This window comes from Lycorma delicatula, chromosome 9, assembly GCF_047948215.1.
Source record: "Lycorma delicatula isolate Av1 chromosome 9, ASM4794821v1, whole genome shotgun sequence".
Classification (NCBI taxonomy): domain Eukaryota; kingdom Metazoa; phylum Arthropoda; class Insecta; order Hemiptera; family Fulgoridae; genus Lycorma; species Lycorma delicatula.
Window position 1 is genome coordinate 106,097,638 of NC_134463.1, and position 14,382 is coordinate 106,112,019.

General features: G+C 31.1%; 1 protein-coding gene across 7 annotated transcripts in view; it reads right to left on the reverse strand.

The window, feature by feature from the left end:
- LOC142329703 (transcription termination factor 5, mitochondrial-like) overlaps positions 1 to 14,382 on the reverse strand; it is a 48,208-nt gene that overhangs the window by 10,312 nt on the left and 23,514 nt on the right. For all 7 annotated transcript variants that reach the window (XM_075374416.1, XM_075374411.1, XM_075374412.1 and 4 more), the window contains 4 exons: positions 12,188 to 12,340; positions 8,085 to 8,252; positions 4,917 to 5,167; positions 331 to 552 (listed from right to left, as the gene is read on the reverse strand). In XM_075374416.1, coding sequence (XP_075230531.1) covers positions 331 to 552; positions 4,917 to 5,167; positions 8,085 to 8,252; positions 12,188 to 12,340 — 794 coding nt within the window. The remainder of the gene's footprint in view (positions 1 to 330; positions 553 to 4,916; positions 5,168 to 8,084; positions 8,253 to 12,187; positions 12,341 to 14,382) is intronic.

Sequence of the window (14,382 nt, forward strand, 5' to 3'; positions counted from 1 at the left end):
CTCAAATCTCACTAAAAAATGTAAATCTATTTATTGATACTTAGACGAATTACATCCTCTCATTACCTCTCTACCCCATTGGCACTTAATACTTCTGTGATAATCTTGACCTATAAATACAGCATGAAGAAGATAGTTCATTCATTATAGCTAACTATTACACGTAGCTACATAATAATAGCGATAAATAATAACTAATTTAAAAATCTGTATTTAAACTTTACTACATCTACACATCACATATTTACTACGGTTTAATTAATGAACTTATTTTCCTGCATAAATGATTTTATGTTTCATATTAAAAATAATAAATAAATGAATTCTTACCTGGGATATAAAATAATAATGATATTTGATACAATTTCTTCATTTGAGAATCCTTCTTGCCGAAGATAATTTAAAGTTTCCTTAATATCAAACTGAGATATATAAAGCCAATAAGGATGCTTCTTCAGTGCTGATCTAGCGACATTTTTATCGACCGATAGTGTTAATTGTAGATATTTAAGGATGTCATGTTGGTTACATTTATCTAAATGCTCAATATGCCTGTAAGAATGAAATGTAAAATTCACAAACAGCTGTTCTTAAACAGATACAGATTAATGTATAAATACGAGGGTAAGTCAATTATTATCCGCAATGTAGTTATAAATTTTATTGCAATACAAATAGGAAACTTACATGTATATCATTTTTCAACATAGTCCCCTTGTATTTCAACGCACTTTGTCTATCGTTGCACAAGCTAACTGATGCCCTCATAAAAGAAGGTTTTTGGTTGAGCTGTGAGCCAGGAATGCACCGCTTCTTTCACTGTTTCGTCCGAGGTAAATCAACTCTCTTAATGCCTCTTTGAGTGGACCAAACAAGTGGTAGTCAGAAGGGGCAAGATCAGGACTATACAGAGGATGAGCCAGTACTTCAAAGTTGAGTTTCAGCAGTGTGGGTGGCAGTATGTAGACAGTTTTCCTGCAGATGGTTGGGTCTTGAACTTTTTTTTTGCAGGGCGAATTTAAATGTTTCCATTCCATACTCTGCCGTTTACTCTCCGGCTCGTAATGATGGATCCATGTTTCATCACCAGGGTTATGATTCTGTCTAAGAAGATGTTCCGTTCGTTACCATAGCGATCCAAATGTTTTTGGCAGATATCTTTTTCTATATTAAATGCAAAATGGTAGAGCAAGTGCTGCACTTCTCACCAGTTACAGTATCTATAAGCTATGGTGCAAACACATGTTTTCAATATGTGGACAGGAAAAAAAACAGGTTGTTAGAATTGTGTAAAGGATACAATTATCTACTTTGTTTTTATATCACAGCAGCAGGAATTATTGAAAATATTTTCAACCTGCATAATGATACTGTAACTGGTGGGAAGTGCAGCACTTGCTCTACCATTCTGCATTTAATATTTATATAAAGAATGTTCCTACTTTCTCTTTATTATTATGTATAGACCTAAACAATAATACATACATTAATTATGCTTTATATTACTCAGTATTATTATAATTGAGCCTATAATCCAATTTATCCTGTCTTGCAGCTAATGTAACATTATATAAAGTCTAATAGTTAAATAATCCTAACTGCTAAAATGTTAAATTTAAAATCTGCTAAATTAACAGTTATTGTTTTCTTTTTTTATGAACAAAGTACTACTATGAACTAATGTTATACTTGAAACTTTTCCAACAAAATTCCTGACTTTAGATACTGCTAAAATTATTTTGGACTTGTGTCTAGAATAATAATGAACAGTAATATGCCTAATTATGTTCTTACAGCTAAATAAATCATCATTAATATGCTTAAATAAATCATTAATATGCTTAAAGTAAATACTCCACTTAATTTTTAATAAAATCAAATACTTACCCTGTTTTAATGATCTGATTAATTTATTTCTAGTACATTACAGAAATATGATTTCTTTAAAAAATTAAAATAAAGAACTAAAACAGCCTTAATGGAATTATGACACAAGTTGATGTATTACAAAGGCTCAAATGTTGAATATAGCTTCCTATTTCTTACAATTTTTTTCACAAATGCTAAGCTTCATGCTGACAGTAATTTCATTAATTTTATACATACATTATATTTTAGACTTTTTTTTGGGGGGGTGACAAATGCTTTCATGTTATCATCATCCATTAAAAATATATATAAAAAAAAATGCCCCTTCTTGAATATCAAAAATATTAATAAAATAAGATTAAAACTAAAATAATAGAGGAAATGTAACCATTAAGATAAAATGTACAACATGAATAACAAATTAAACTCAAAATTTATTATTGGATAACATTAAATTTTATACCTCATAAATATGTGTTCTATAGCTCGCCTTGAAGCTGACCAAGCTTCAAGGTGAGATATATATATATATATAAGATATAGTTTTCTATATATATATATATATATATATATATATAGAAATGATGATATACATAGCAAAATCATCAACAAATAAAGAACATGAAACAAGTGACTACACTCATTTAGTAATACTGTTGATGGCTACAGCAAACAAGGTGGCACTTAATACACTTTCTTGAGGTAATCCATTCTCCAAGGTGGCACTACCCGACAAAGAATCTTCAACATGAACACAGAAAGTTTGGTCATTTAAGAAACCCCCTAACAAAGGCAAGCATATTGTCTTGACTCCTCATTCTTTAAGGGTGTTTAGAATACCATGAAGCCAGGCTATGTTGTATGCCTTCCTGATATCAAAGAAGATAGAGACGAGGCACTGGCAGAGCAGGAAAACATTTTTTATAGCTGCTTCCAGTGACACTAAATGTTCAATGGAAGATGGAAACCACACTGTTCTGGAGATGAAAGGTCATGTCCCTCTAAGTATCATGTAACACTGCAGTTCACCATTATCTCCAACACTGTATAAAACACTTGTCACGAAAATAGGATGGTAGCCTGAGAGGCATGGTTTATCTTTACAAAGTGTGGATTATATCTTCTAGGACTCTATCCTTATGGAGTGTAAAGGTGGCAAGAAAATAACCATAACTGTATGAGGAAATACCAGGTATTAAATTATATGGACAGAAACCCTATAACGGATTACCAAATCAGGTCTCAAACATTGTTCTAATTTTATAAGCTATAATTTTTTCCCCCAGAAATCTTTAATTAAAATTCATCCTCAGAAAGTATTCTTCCTTAGTTTGAAATTTCAAAATAGTTTTTATGAATGTTATTTGAAATTCTGCTTGCTTGAAATATTTCCTAAAATATTCCCTATTAATGAATTAAACTTCCTATGGCATAACTGTTCTTTTTTTTTTTAATTTAAGTTTTGCTAGATGTTTGTATGTACTATGTCAAAGCAATATCTCAGAAACGGCTTGACCAGCAGAGATGAAATTTCAACTGTAGCTTCTACTACCCATAGTGGTGTTAAATAGCTAGGTTACAAATGAATATACAGGTTCAGAATTAGGTTTAGATCTTAAATTGTGATAGAGTACAGTTTGTCCATGTGGAATGGGATTCTAACTGTAGCTTTAACTACCTTTACTTCATCAAAAATCTTAATCAAATTTGAACAAATGAGTGATTATTTGCTGTAAAATATTCAGTGCTCTGACTATTTTCGATGTAAGGGAACAGTATTATTATACTGGCTTGATCTTTCTCTGTAGGGGAAAGTGCACTAATCTATGACCATGATCAACAAAACATTTATCAACTTGAAATGTTTTTCTATCAGTTTCATTTTTTGAATTATATCATATAATTTAGACCTCATAAATTCATCACACAAGATTCTGTTTTTTTTCCAAATAATTGATTGTATCTGATAATCTAACAATTGTGGAATCTTTCCTGAGAGGTTTGTCAATTTGCCTACCACAGTAACGAGTTTATCTACCATTATCACACAAAGTTAATAAATTTGGGATTACTCTTTTCATTAACAACATCTTTCAACACTGGTACTACTCATTTGTCCATATAATTTTCAACTGAAGTGCTTCCTTTCAACAATATTAATCCACTTCTATTTACAAAACTTTCTCATACACTAACAGAAGCTATGTTCAATTGATTAGAAGCATTTGTAGTGTTCATAACTTCCATAATATCCTCACTTTGCCAACACTTTGTGAAAGTTACATTTTTTGTTTATACATGTTTCAACTAAATGTAAAATATTAGAACTACTTTCCAATTTATTTTTTATTTAAGCAAATAAATTTTGCATTTACAACAAACTATCATCAAATCAAAAGTTTTCTTTTAGATTTGCAATCGTCCACTTGAAATATATTTCTTTTAAAATTTATTGAATAGTGAAGAATCTCAATTTAAAATCTATTTTAATTTGTGATACTGGTTACAACTTCTTCCAGGTAGGTACAATTTTCTGCCTTAAATAAAACTCTTTTACTAATTCTTTTATTTCACGTCGATCAGTCTTCAATTATAGCATTCCTATGTTCAGGGTGTTTTATGTTTTTCCTGATATTGATAGAATTCCACTTTCATTATATCAAGCTTCCTTGTCGTATACATTTGATTGTTGTTATTGAAATGTTATAGCAATTTGATGTTCATTCAGTACTCTTGTTTAAAAAAAAGAAGACAATTTTGTTTAGCTTCTTCTTTACAACACTATTACATTTAGAAAAATATTTTTTGTTACATAATAAATAGTTTTACGTTTTGTACAGTCGACATTGCACTAAACTTAAATCTAAAATGATAACATGTAAAATATGACAATCTGTAATGGTCAAAGACTTCTTACTAGAGAGAGAGAGAGAGAGAGAGTGAGCGAGAGAGAGAGAGAGAGAGAGAGAGAGAAAGAGTACTATCTAGGATATGCATTTTAAAAAATCTTTTTTTAAATAATTTAATAAAGTAATAAAACGGATTACCTTTTTAAATTATCTTCATGTGATTTCAGTAACGGAATACTTAAACAATTCATATTTGCATCTTGAAGTTGCTGCAAATGTTCTGTACATCTATTTTGATGTACTAAAATTTCTATAAAGCTTGGATGATACACCCACTGTGAGAATACTGGATGCTCCATTAATGTCTTTAGTCTATTATATACATTATCAGGGTGTAAAGTGTATATTTCTGGAGCATGTAGAACACACTCTTTTTTTATACCAAATTCCTGTTAAAAAACAATTAATTAATTTAATTACCCTAATGAAGTTCTAATTTTAAAATAATGAATAAACCAATGGTACCATTAACATGTAATATTTAATTGAATAAATATGGCTAATGGTTCAATAGTTAGTTGATTAGTTGATAATGTTTGCATCTAGCAGGAGGAAGGAACTGCCCTACTGTACCGTCTGATTGAGGATACCTTATACTAGCCTAGTTATATATTTCAGCCTCGCTTGAATTATTCACCATATACTATCTTGAAACTTGCACGTGGTAATACGAAATGTATTTTGGTAGTATATGAAAAAATGTAGATCCTAATCTAGCAGGATTGAAACCTGGTATCTTCCAGATAAACAGTTGAAATATTGTTCTACCAAAAAAGATGGAGTGATAGCATCCACTGTCACTCCATCCTCTTTTATAATCAAAAATATGTATTGTATACACTGGAGAAATAAAAACAAAGTAGATTAACTAGTTGGTTGAAAGAAAGTGAGAAAACAAAAAGAAAAATTGAAAGAAAGTGAAAACAAAACAAGGTGATGATAGAGAGATGTCAAGTACATGAGTTCTGAATCTGATGATAATGCTGATTAAATCTAACTGTGCCATAGGTTCAACAATGAATAAATCATTTAGTGAAAACCCAGATGTTGTCTTACTGGAAATGTCAAAAACTGCTTTTACTTTCGTTGTGGATGAATCCTCCCGTATAACACAATGATGTGGAATGTAATATGATTTAGACCCTCCAACTTCTTCATTTGATGTTTCTATCATATGCCCTAGGTTTTTGTATTCTCTCATGAAGTTTCAATTCAGTGTTTGAATTCAGACATTTCACAAGCAAAAGAAATCTTCGCACTGCAGCAGTTCTTGATTTACCAACATGGTTTAATCACCTTTCAAAGGGATCTTCGCACAGTACCTTCCATCCATAAATTTTGTGGTATTATTTTCATACTATTCTTCACAAGGTTTGTCATTTCCTGTAAATTGTTTTTTGGTAGAGCTGTAATTTTCTAATTCCCACGATTTTTTAATATTTTTGTTGATGTGATCTAGATACGATTGTATACAGATGTTAAAACTGATATACAGATGTTGAATGCTGATCAATTGATATTTTACCAGAAATTACCCAGCTAAATAGGATATTTTGAAATGTTGGATTTGATTTACTTGTTTTAATGCTTCCTTTATATAAGACATCATAAAATAATTCTGCATCAAGAACCATGTCAATCTCACTTGGTTTGTGGAAATCTGGATAGGCCAGTAACAGATTCTGTGGTAATTGCAAACTTGATTTTCTGATTTGAACTGTGGGTAATTGTTGAGTGATGGTCGGTAAAACTATATTTACTCTATAAACTATATTTTTCATTCTATATTTACTGCGAATCCGTTCACTCTTGATTTAATAACACATTCCACAGAATGAGTTTATATGAGTTAATATCATTAACTTGTAATATGTTTTTCTTTGATGGTAGACTTAAAAACTTAGCAGTTTTCTCAGTGATGAAATTTGACTGCAAACTCTGTCAAGTAACACGCAACAACAATAAGAATTACGATGTATATCTAAAACTGAAACAATGGCTGCTGACAGCAAGATAACAGGGTTGGATTGCTTCAAAGATGAAATTTTTGAAGCAATGTCCTTAGAAATCAAAGGAAAAAACTTAGTTCGTAGAATATTTCATCAATGTATAAAATGTTTCACAGAAAATCCCAAGGGGATCATCCGGATAATGGGAAACCTACCCAAATCATGTGTAAATCCAAGTTTAAAACTATTTGTAAACACTGGGATTGGTTATTGTAAACCATTTTGGATAAAATTATCCAGAAAACGTCATAACACAGAAGTGTTATGTATCATTATTTGTTTGTTTCAGCACTAAAGCCATTCATTTAAGAGTTGGCTGAAGATTTATCATCACATTCTTTCATCTCAGCGCTCAAATGCTTCATCGCGAGAAGGGGCAAACCTACTGAAATATATTTCAACAATGGAAAAAATTTTGTCGGAGCCCAAAGAGAGGTGATTCGGCTAGCAGAATTCAGAACTGAAAATTTTCAATAGAGGCACATGTAAATTCCCGACCCTTAACTCCAATATTGGACGACCCTTCCGATCTTCTTCCTCTAACATCAGCACATTTCCTAATAGGTGATACCTTTAGCAGCCTTCCAGAACCAAATTTGCAACCCTTTCCTGTAAACACACTTAATCACTGGCAACAGAATCAGCAAGTGCAGCACTTCTGGTGTCATTGGTCCAATGAGTATCTGAACAATCTTCAGCACTGATCAAAATTTAAAAGCTCTACTCCAGATCTGCAAGAAAACAATTTGGTCATCATCAAAGAGGATAACCTCTCTCCATTCCATTGGAAAATAGCTCATCGTCAATATACATCCTGGAAACAATGGAAAAGTGCATATGATGGTTCTTAAAACTTCAACCAGAACATTAAAAAGACTAATTTCAAAAATATGTTCATTACCGAAAGAATAAGTTCATTATTACATTATGATTTTCTTGTGTATTATAAGCATATCTTACTTTGTCTTATTTTTTGAAGGTGTTTCTGGGGGGATACTGGATATTTTTCTGTATGTGTATGTCTACAGTGTAGTAGTTAGTTCTCCCACTCCGTTGTTCATGTGTGTTGCTCGCTTTGCTGGGTTCGTGAAGTGGATATATGTGTCAATCTAACACAGTAGTGTCAATCGATGTCAATGTAATACAATAGTGTCAATTGGTGTCAATCTAATACAAAAAAGGTATCATAATTTTTAGTTATATTTAAACTGTCATTTTATTATACAATTCACTTATCTGTTTATAACCAGAATCCATTAACTAAATTTGAAATCATTTTAACATAAATAAGATATACCTTCAAGTAGCTGTCAATTAAAATTAATGATTCAGCAGTGTTCATGAGGATTTTAGGCCGCATTTTAACTATCTCATTTATATTAGTATCAGCCAACAAAGGAACTTTCTTTAAAATTTCTTCTAATCTTTCAGGTAATACACACAAAATGGGAAGATTTTTTTTTACCTGAAATCAAGTAACAAATATTATTTTATCATAAAATAAAGTAATCTCCTAAAAAATTTTTACTTAAAGAGTAAGGAGGCTCGAATTCTTATGGCCTGAACCGATTGTGAGCTTTCTTCTAAGTGTTTAAACCAGCTGGGATACCATATCTATGTACTACATTAACATGACATATTAAACATCTTTCATATTTTCTAACCTAAAAAACATAATTCTAAATAAATAATCTTTTTCTCATATTAGCACTGTTGGTGGTTTAGAAAACAGAATCTGATGCACCAAACTATACAAAACATCTGTACTCCCACCCAATAATAACCAGCAGGGAGATGATGTCTATGTTATCAGAAGCATGGGAGTTTCAAATACCCGACTGAATTAGGTAAGGTTTGAGTACTGAGGGAAGAATATACCTGCTCACTGAATAGGGCATAGTTTGACTTATTACAGGGAACTCCAAAATGCTTCAGGTTCTGACCCTCCAAAACAAGGTTACAATCCTAGCACATAGCCAGCCAAAAAAAAAATAATTAAAATCAAAATAGTCAATAAATTCTTGTTCAGTTTTTGGTCCACATAAATGAATGAAGAATGAGTCAAAGGCTTCTGTGATAGAACATACAGTAGAGAAAATTCTTTAAAAAAAGAAGGAGTTACTATTTGTCATCATTAGAGCAACTGAAAGATACTAAATTGCCTAGAAGTGTACAAAACTGATTATTATTACAGAACTGATAATGAGGAACAAAGCCCTTAATAATACAGGCTAATATTGTAACTAATGATTAACAAGAAAAGCTGTTCAATCTCTACTTCTACTAAGAGTTCCTGCAACTTTCATGTAAAGGAATAAGTAACAAGCTAAACTGAAGCGTTTTATAAAAACTACTTTCTGAATTAAAACAATGCATTATACACTCTACGTCAGTCCAAAATGGGTTGAGTGTAATGTTAGGCATGCAAAAAAATTAAAGAATCTTATTACATAATCAAAAGTTATTGACTGTTGTTCGTTCTCTTCAGTGTTAGAAATATACTAGTTGAGGAAACATGAAGCTTATCACTGCTTTCACCAAATGTAAGGTGTATATGGCATGATTATTAGTTTTTTGCAAATGGATGAACACAGTACCAAGATCCATTGACAGTTGTATGGTGTTTATGATAGTAATAATATACATAACAGCAAATGCTGTGAGTGAGAGAGAGAGAGAGACTGCCACAAATTTGAAGAGGAATCCAACAGAGCTATTTGATACAGGGAAGGAGTAAAGGTAATATTGAATGGTTATTGATGAACTTATTCAAAAGGTTTAACAAATTCTACAAGATAAACATTGTTTATTGATTTTTTAAATTCAAAGGAATTTCCATAAAATTTAAGAATAAATAACTTTTTACAGAATTGTGACACACAACTTATGGGGTTTATAAGTTCTTCATATAGTAGGAACCAAACTAATCTTCCAGACTATGGAAGCATAGTTCAAAGAATAGCTGTAGCATAATATTCCTTGGGTGTGATGATAAAAGGGAATATTGACAGAATTATAACTGGATGTAAACTTTTTCACATAAAAAAAAAATTCCAGACTTTTTTTTTAAGTTGTTAGCACTTAATTGTTTGATGATATTTCTTTCTGTTTCATGTTAATCCTTTATCTAAAAGTATTAACTAAAGCCTACATTAACTGACATATATATTCCAAAGTAAGTCTTCCTTTACAGGTTTTACCTTCTACAGACTTCAATCACCAGATTATCTAAACTTGAATGTCTTAATACTTATATACATTGCTTTACAATTATTATTTTCAGACTGAACTCTCAAAACAATAAATTCATGTCATTCTTATCTTCTTACTACAGTTTCTGTCTAAAAAACAATGTCATTAGTGAATTTTAACATCTTAATTTTTTCATCTTGAATAATTTTACTTTATGATAAAATTTTTCTTTCAATTTCTTTACTGTTTCTTCTGCGTACAAGTTTAAAAGTAATAGGGGTGAACAACAAACAAGTAATAACTGGAAAAAAATTTTCTTAAATGTTTTGGGACTGCTAAGGAATATTTCTGAAAAAATCCAAGGAACTTGGGATCAAAACTAATAATATAAGTTATATTATTAAGTACTGAAGAAGCTTCAGTGATCAATCCAAAATAAATGATGTAAGCCGCTAACAAAAGGTTTTTTTCATTTAATGAAAAACATATAGCTCCATTCTGCAGAATGCACAAAGCTTTAAAAAAGCAGTGTAGTAGAAGATATCATCCTTGCAGTGTGAACTTGCCAGTAAGTTATTACTACCACTTCTCACAACTGATAATCTTACTGGCTAATCAACACTTTGGATCCAATGAGGAGCTCAAATGTTGCACCCCAATAAATGGACAAATATAGATCATGATTTAGTGAAGATTTAATATAAACAACCTATGTACATAGGCTATTTATAAATCAACTTCCGATCAGGTATTACTAAAAATAGTAACAGATCAAATGTTGTTGGTCAGTCCAGTCGGGTATGTTGCTGTAGAAACCAGTTTCTCTAGCAACATAGATTATATACTGTTTTCTCAGTATATATCAACTAAGCTTAAATACTGTCATTTATATAGTCAGTCATCATTATATACTAATAGAGTAATACAGAGTCAAATAGGGAGGTAATTGTTAAGTACCTGACACTGTGAAGTACATAGCGTCATCATTAATTTTTTGCAAGCTAAAGGTCCACAAGCCAAGGTCCATCATTGGCTGTGCATAGTTTATGGTAAAAATGTAATGAGTGATGATTCTGAGTGTGAAAGAATGGTGAAGGAATTCAGAGAAGGGTGAACTAATGAGCATGACGAGGATTGAAGAGGGTGATATTGAATTGTTGAAAAAATTCAACGTGCCACTCAATAAATGCTGCTTCACAATTACTGAATTTAGTGAAACTTTTTCTTCAAATTTCAAGGTCCACTTTTAATATAATTGTTACAGATAGATTGGGTTTTCATAAGTACTGCACATGAATGCCACTGGCTTTTTTTCTGCAATACCACAATAAAGGAAGTGAATTTCTTTACTGTACTGGAACTGAGGATAAGACATGGATTTAGTTCATTCATTTTGAGACAAAAGAAAAATCCAAACAGTAGATGTACATACACTCATTGGAAAAATTCAAATTCAAACAAAATGATGATAGCTACTGTATTTTGCTAACATATAGGAATGTTGTTGGAAAAAGTTATGAAGCCAGTTACGCCAGTAACTAGAAAATTTATTGTGAAACATTAAAAAGCTTAGGAGAGCGGTACAGAATAAACAGCGAGGAATGCTAATGAAGTTTTTTTTGCATGAAAATACACAGTCTCATACAGCTTTTAGCACTAAGAGTATACTAAACAGATAATAAGTTTAAGTAGCAGATTTTTTAAATATCTCCCTTACAACCCTAATTTGGCAATGTCCGATTTTCATCTGTTCACAAAACTGAAAAATTGGCTGGTATACTACACTTCAAAAGCATTGATCAATGCATGGATGGGTACTTTGGCAGCACTATCCTTTGAAGAGGGAATAGACAAGATGGTGTCATGACAACACGTGCTTGAATTTGTGCAGGGACTATATCGAGAAGTAATATAAGTATTACGTAACTTTTTGTATATAGTAGATTTTTAAATTTATTTGTATTGCTCTACTGGAGGTTACTTTATAAGTAGCCCCTTAATATATAAGATAATCTTTTTCTGTACTTTATTTTTATTTTTTATTTATTTTTCCAGCCAAATGGAAGTCAGTTTTGGAATAATCCTTCCTGATGTATATTTTCTTCAAAATTAAAATTGTACATTATTAATTTTTCTTTTAATATTATTGTTAAAGATAAATTATAAAAATGTCCTGAAAATTTATGAAAACATTTTTAAAATACTCACTTTTTCTTTTGATAATTCAAATTTTCCGGTCAATATCTCAAACGTTCTTGAAATAAGACGTAAACTTTTATAACGAAGTCGTTTGTTAAGCTCTTTATTGTCTGGCCAAACATCACCAAAGAATTTTTTCATTAAAAATAACATATACTTCACCTGAAATCCCAAAACATAACATTTTTAAATACTGTTTTACTTGCATAATTCACACATTTTTTTTACTAATATATTTTATCCAAAAGTAGGAGAGTTATTTATGAGAAGAAACAATTTTACATAGTTTAATAATGAAACTAAAGTATGATAATCAGTGAGGAGATTATATTTATTAGAGGAAATATTTTATTTTCAATATTTTTTTAAATACTGTTTAAAATTTCAGATGCATGAACTACGCAATGGTATGAATTTGCTAAGTAAATATGGTAATAATTTTTTAAGCACCAGGACGTACAAAAAAGTTATATAATTAAATAATTACATAATAATAATAATACCACTTGAAATAATTCATATTTCAAATTATTCTTTTTTTTTTTTTAACTATTTTAACAAATCAAGATTATAATGGAAAAAAAAACAAGAAACATGAACAATAGTTTAGATTGTTAATTAATTATTTTTAAATCAAGTTTTTCAAAACCAAATTCATTAATTATCAAGTGTGTAAAATATGAAACCAGAATTTTTGTATACAAAATACATGTTTTATTGTATGAAAATTATGAAAAATATTTTATTTGAAATATTGTTCATTGCATCTATTAATTTTTCCCATCTCTCTGACAATTTATGAATGCCACACCAAAAAAACTGTTGCTCTTTTGAGGCAAACCAGTCATCGAGCCATTTTTGTACATTTTCATAAGAAGTGAAGCGCTGCTCAGAAAGTGCGTTCCATTGATGCAAATAAATAGTAGCCAGACGGAGCCAAGTCTGGTGAGTAAGCCACATGCAAAAGTATTTCCACCTCAATCTTTCCTTGACCGGTTTTGCTGTGTGTGATGGTGCATTATCATGAAGCAAAATCATTTTGTGTTGCCTTTTTTGATATTCTGGTCATTTTTCACACAATGCTTGATTCAAATCGATCATTTGTTGTTGGTAACGTTCAGTATTAAAGGTTTCACCAGGTTTTAGCAGCTCATAATAGATCACACCCTTCTGATCCCACCAAACACAGAGCATTGTCTTCTTTCCATAGCAATTTGGCCTTGAAATCGATGCTGATGGTTCGCCTGGAGTTACCCAAGATCTTTTACGCTTAGAATTCTCAAAATATATCCACTTTTCATCACCTGTCACGATTCAATGGAGAAATGGCTTTCCTTTGTACTTGGCGAGCAAGATTTTGCAAGTGGTTTTTCGGTTTTCTCGCTGTCTTTCATTCAGTTCATGTGGAACCCATTTTCCCACCTTCTGGATCTTTCCCATGGCTTTCAAACATATGGAGACAGCTTTCTGTGTTACATTTAATTGATCTGCATGTTGTTGTTGTGTTTAAGTATCATCCTCATCCAACAATGCTTGCAATTCGCTGCCTTCAAACTTTTTCGGTGGTCTTCCACGTTCTTCATTTCTCACATCAAAATCACCACTTTTGAATTTTTTAAATCACTCCAAGCACTGTGATTTACCGAGAGCATGCTCACCGTAAGCTTCGACAAGCATTTGATGTGATTCTGCAGCAGTTTTCTTTAAGTGGTAGCAGAAAATCAATGCTGTCCACAAATCGTAGTTTGTAGGTACAAAACTACATGTTCAACGCTAATTAAAACTATTCTGTTGTATGAAACTTGTATTGTTGTGAGTTGAAAATCTCAGCCATCAAAGAAAGAAAATGGCGCCAATGATGCAGTTTGATGGTAACTACATTGACATCTAGGACCATCTACGGTCAAATTCCAGTTGCATATTTACACACCTGGTATATACTAACTAATTTCAACACTCTATAAAGCAATTGTACAATAATATAAGTTGTTCACAATAACAGTTATAGTAATAACTTAACTCCACTTTCAGTTTAACATAGATAACACACTCATGCATCCATGTGATAAGGCACAAATTCATAAATAAGACATTTGTAAAATTTAGAGTTGCTAAATCAGGTTTTGTCTGGTAATGACCGATCTGTTATATTTTTTGTAAAGTTTATTACAATAGGTTAAGAAATAGTAAACTAATTTGTTATA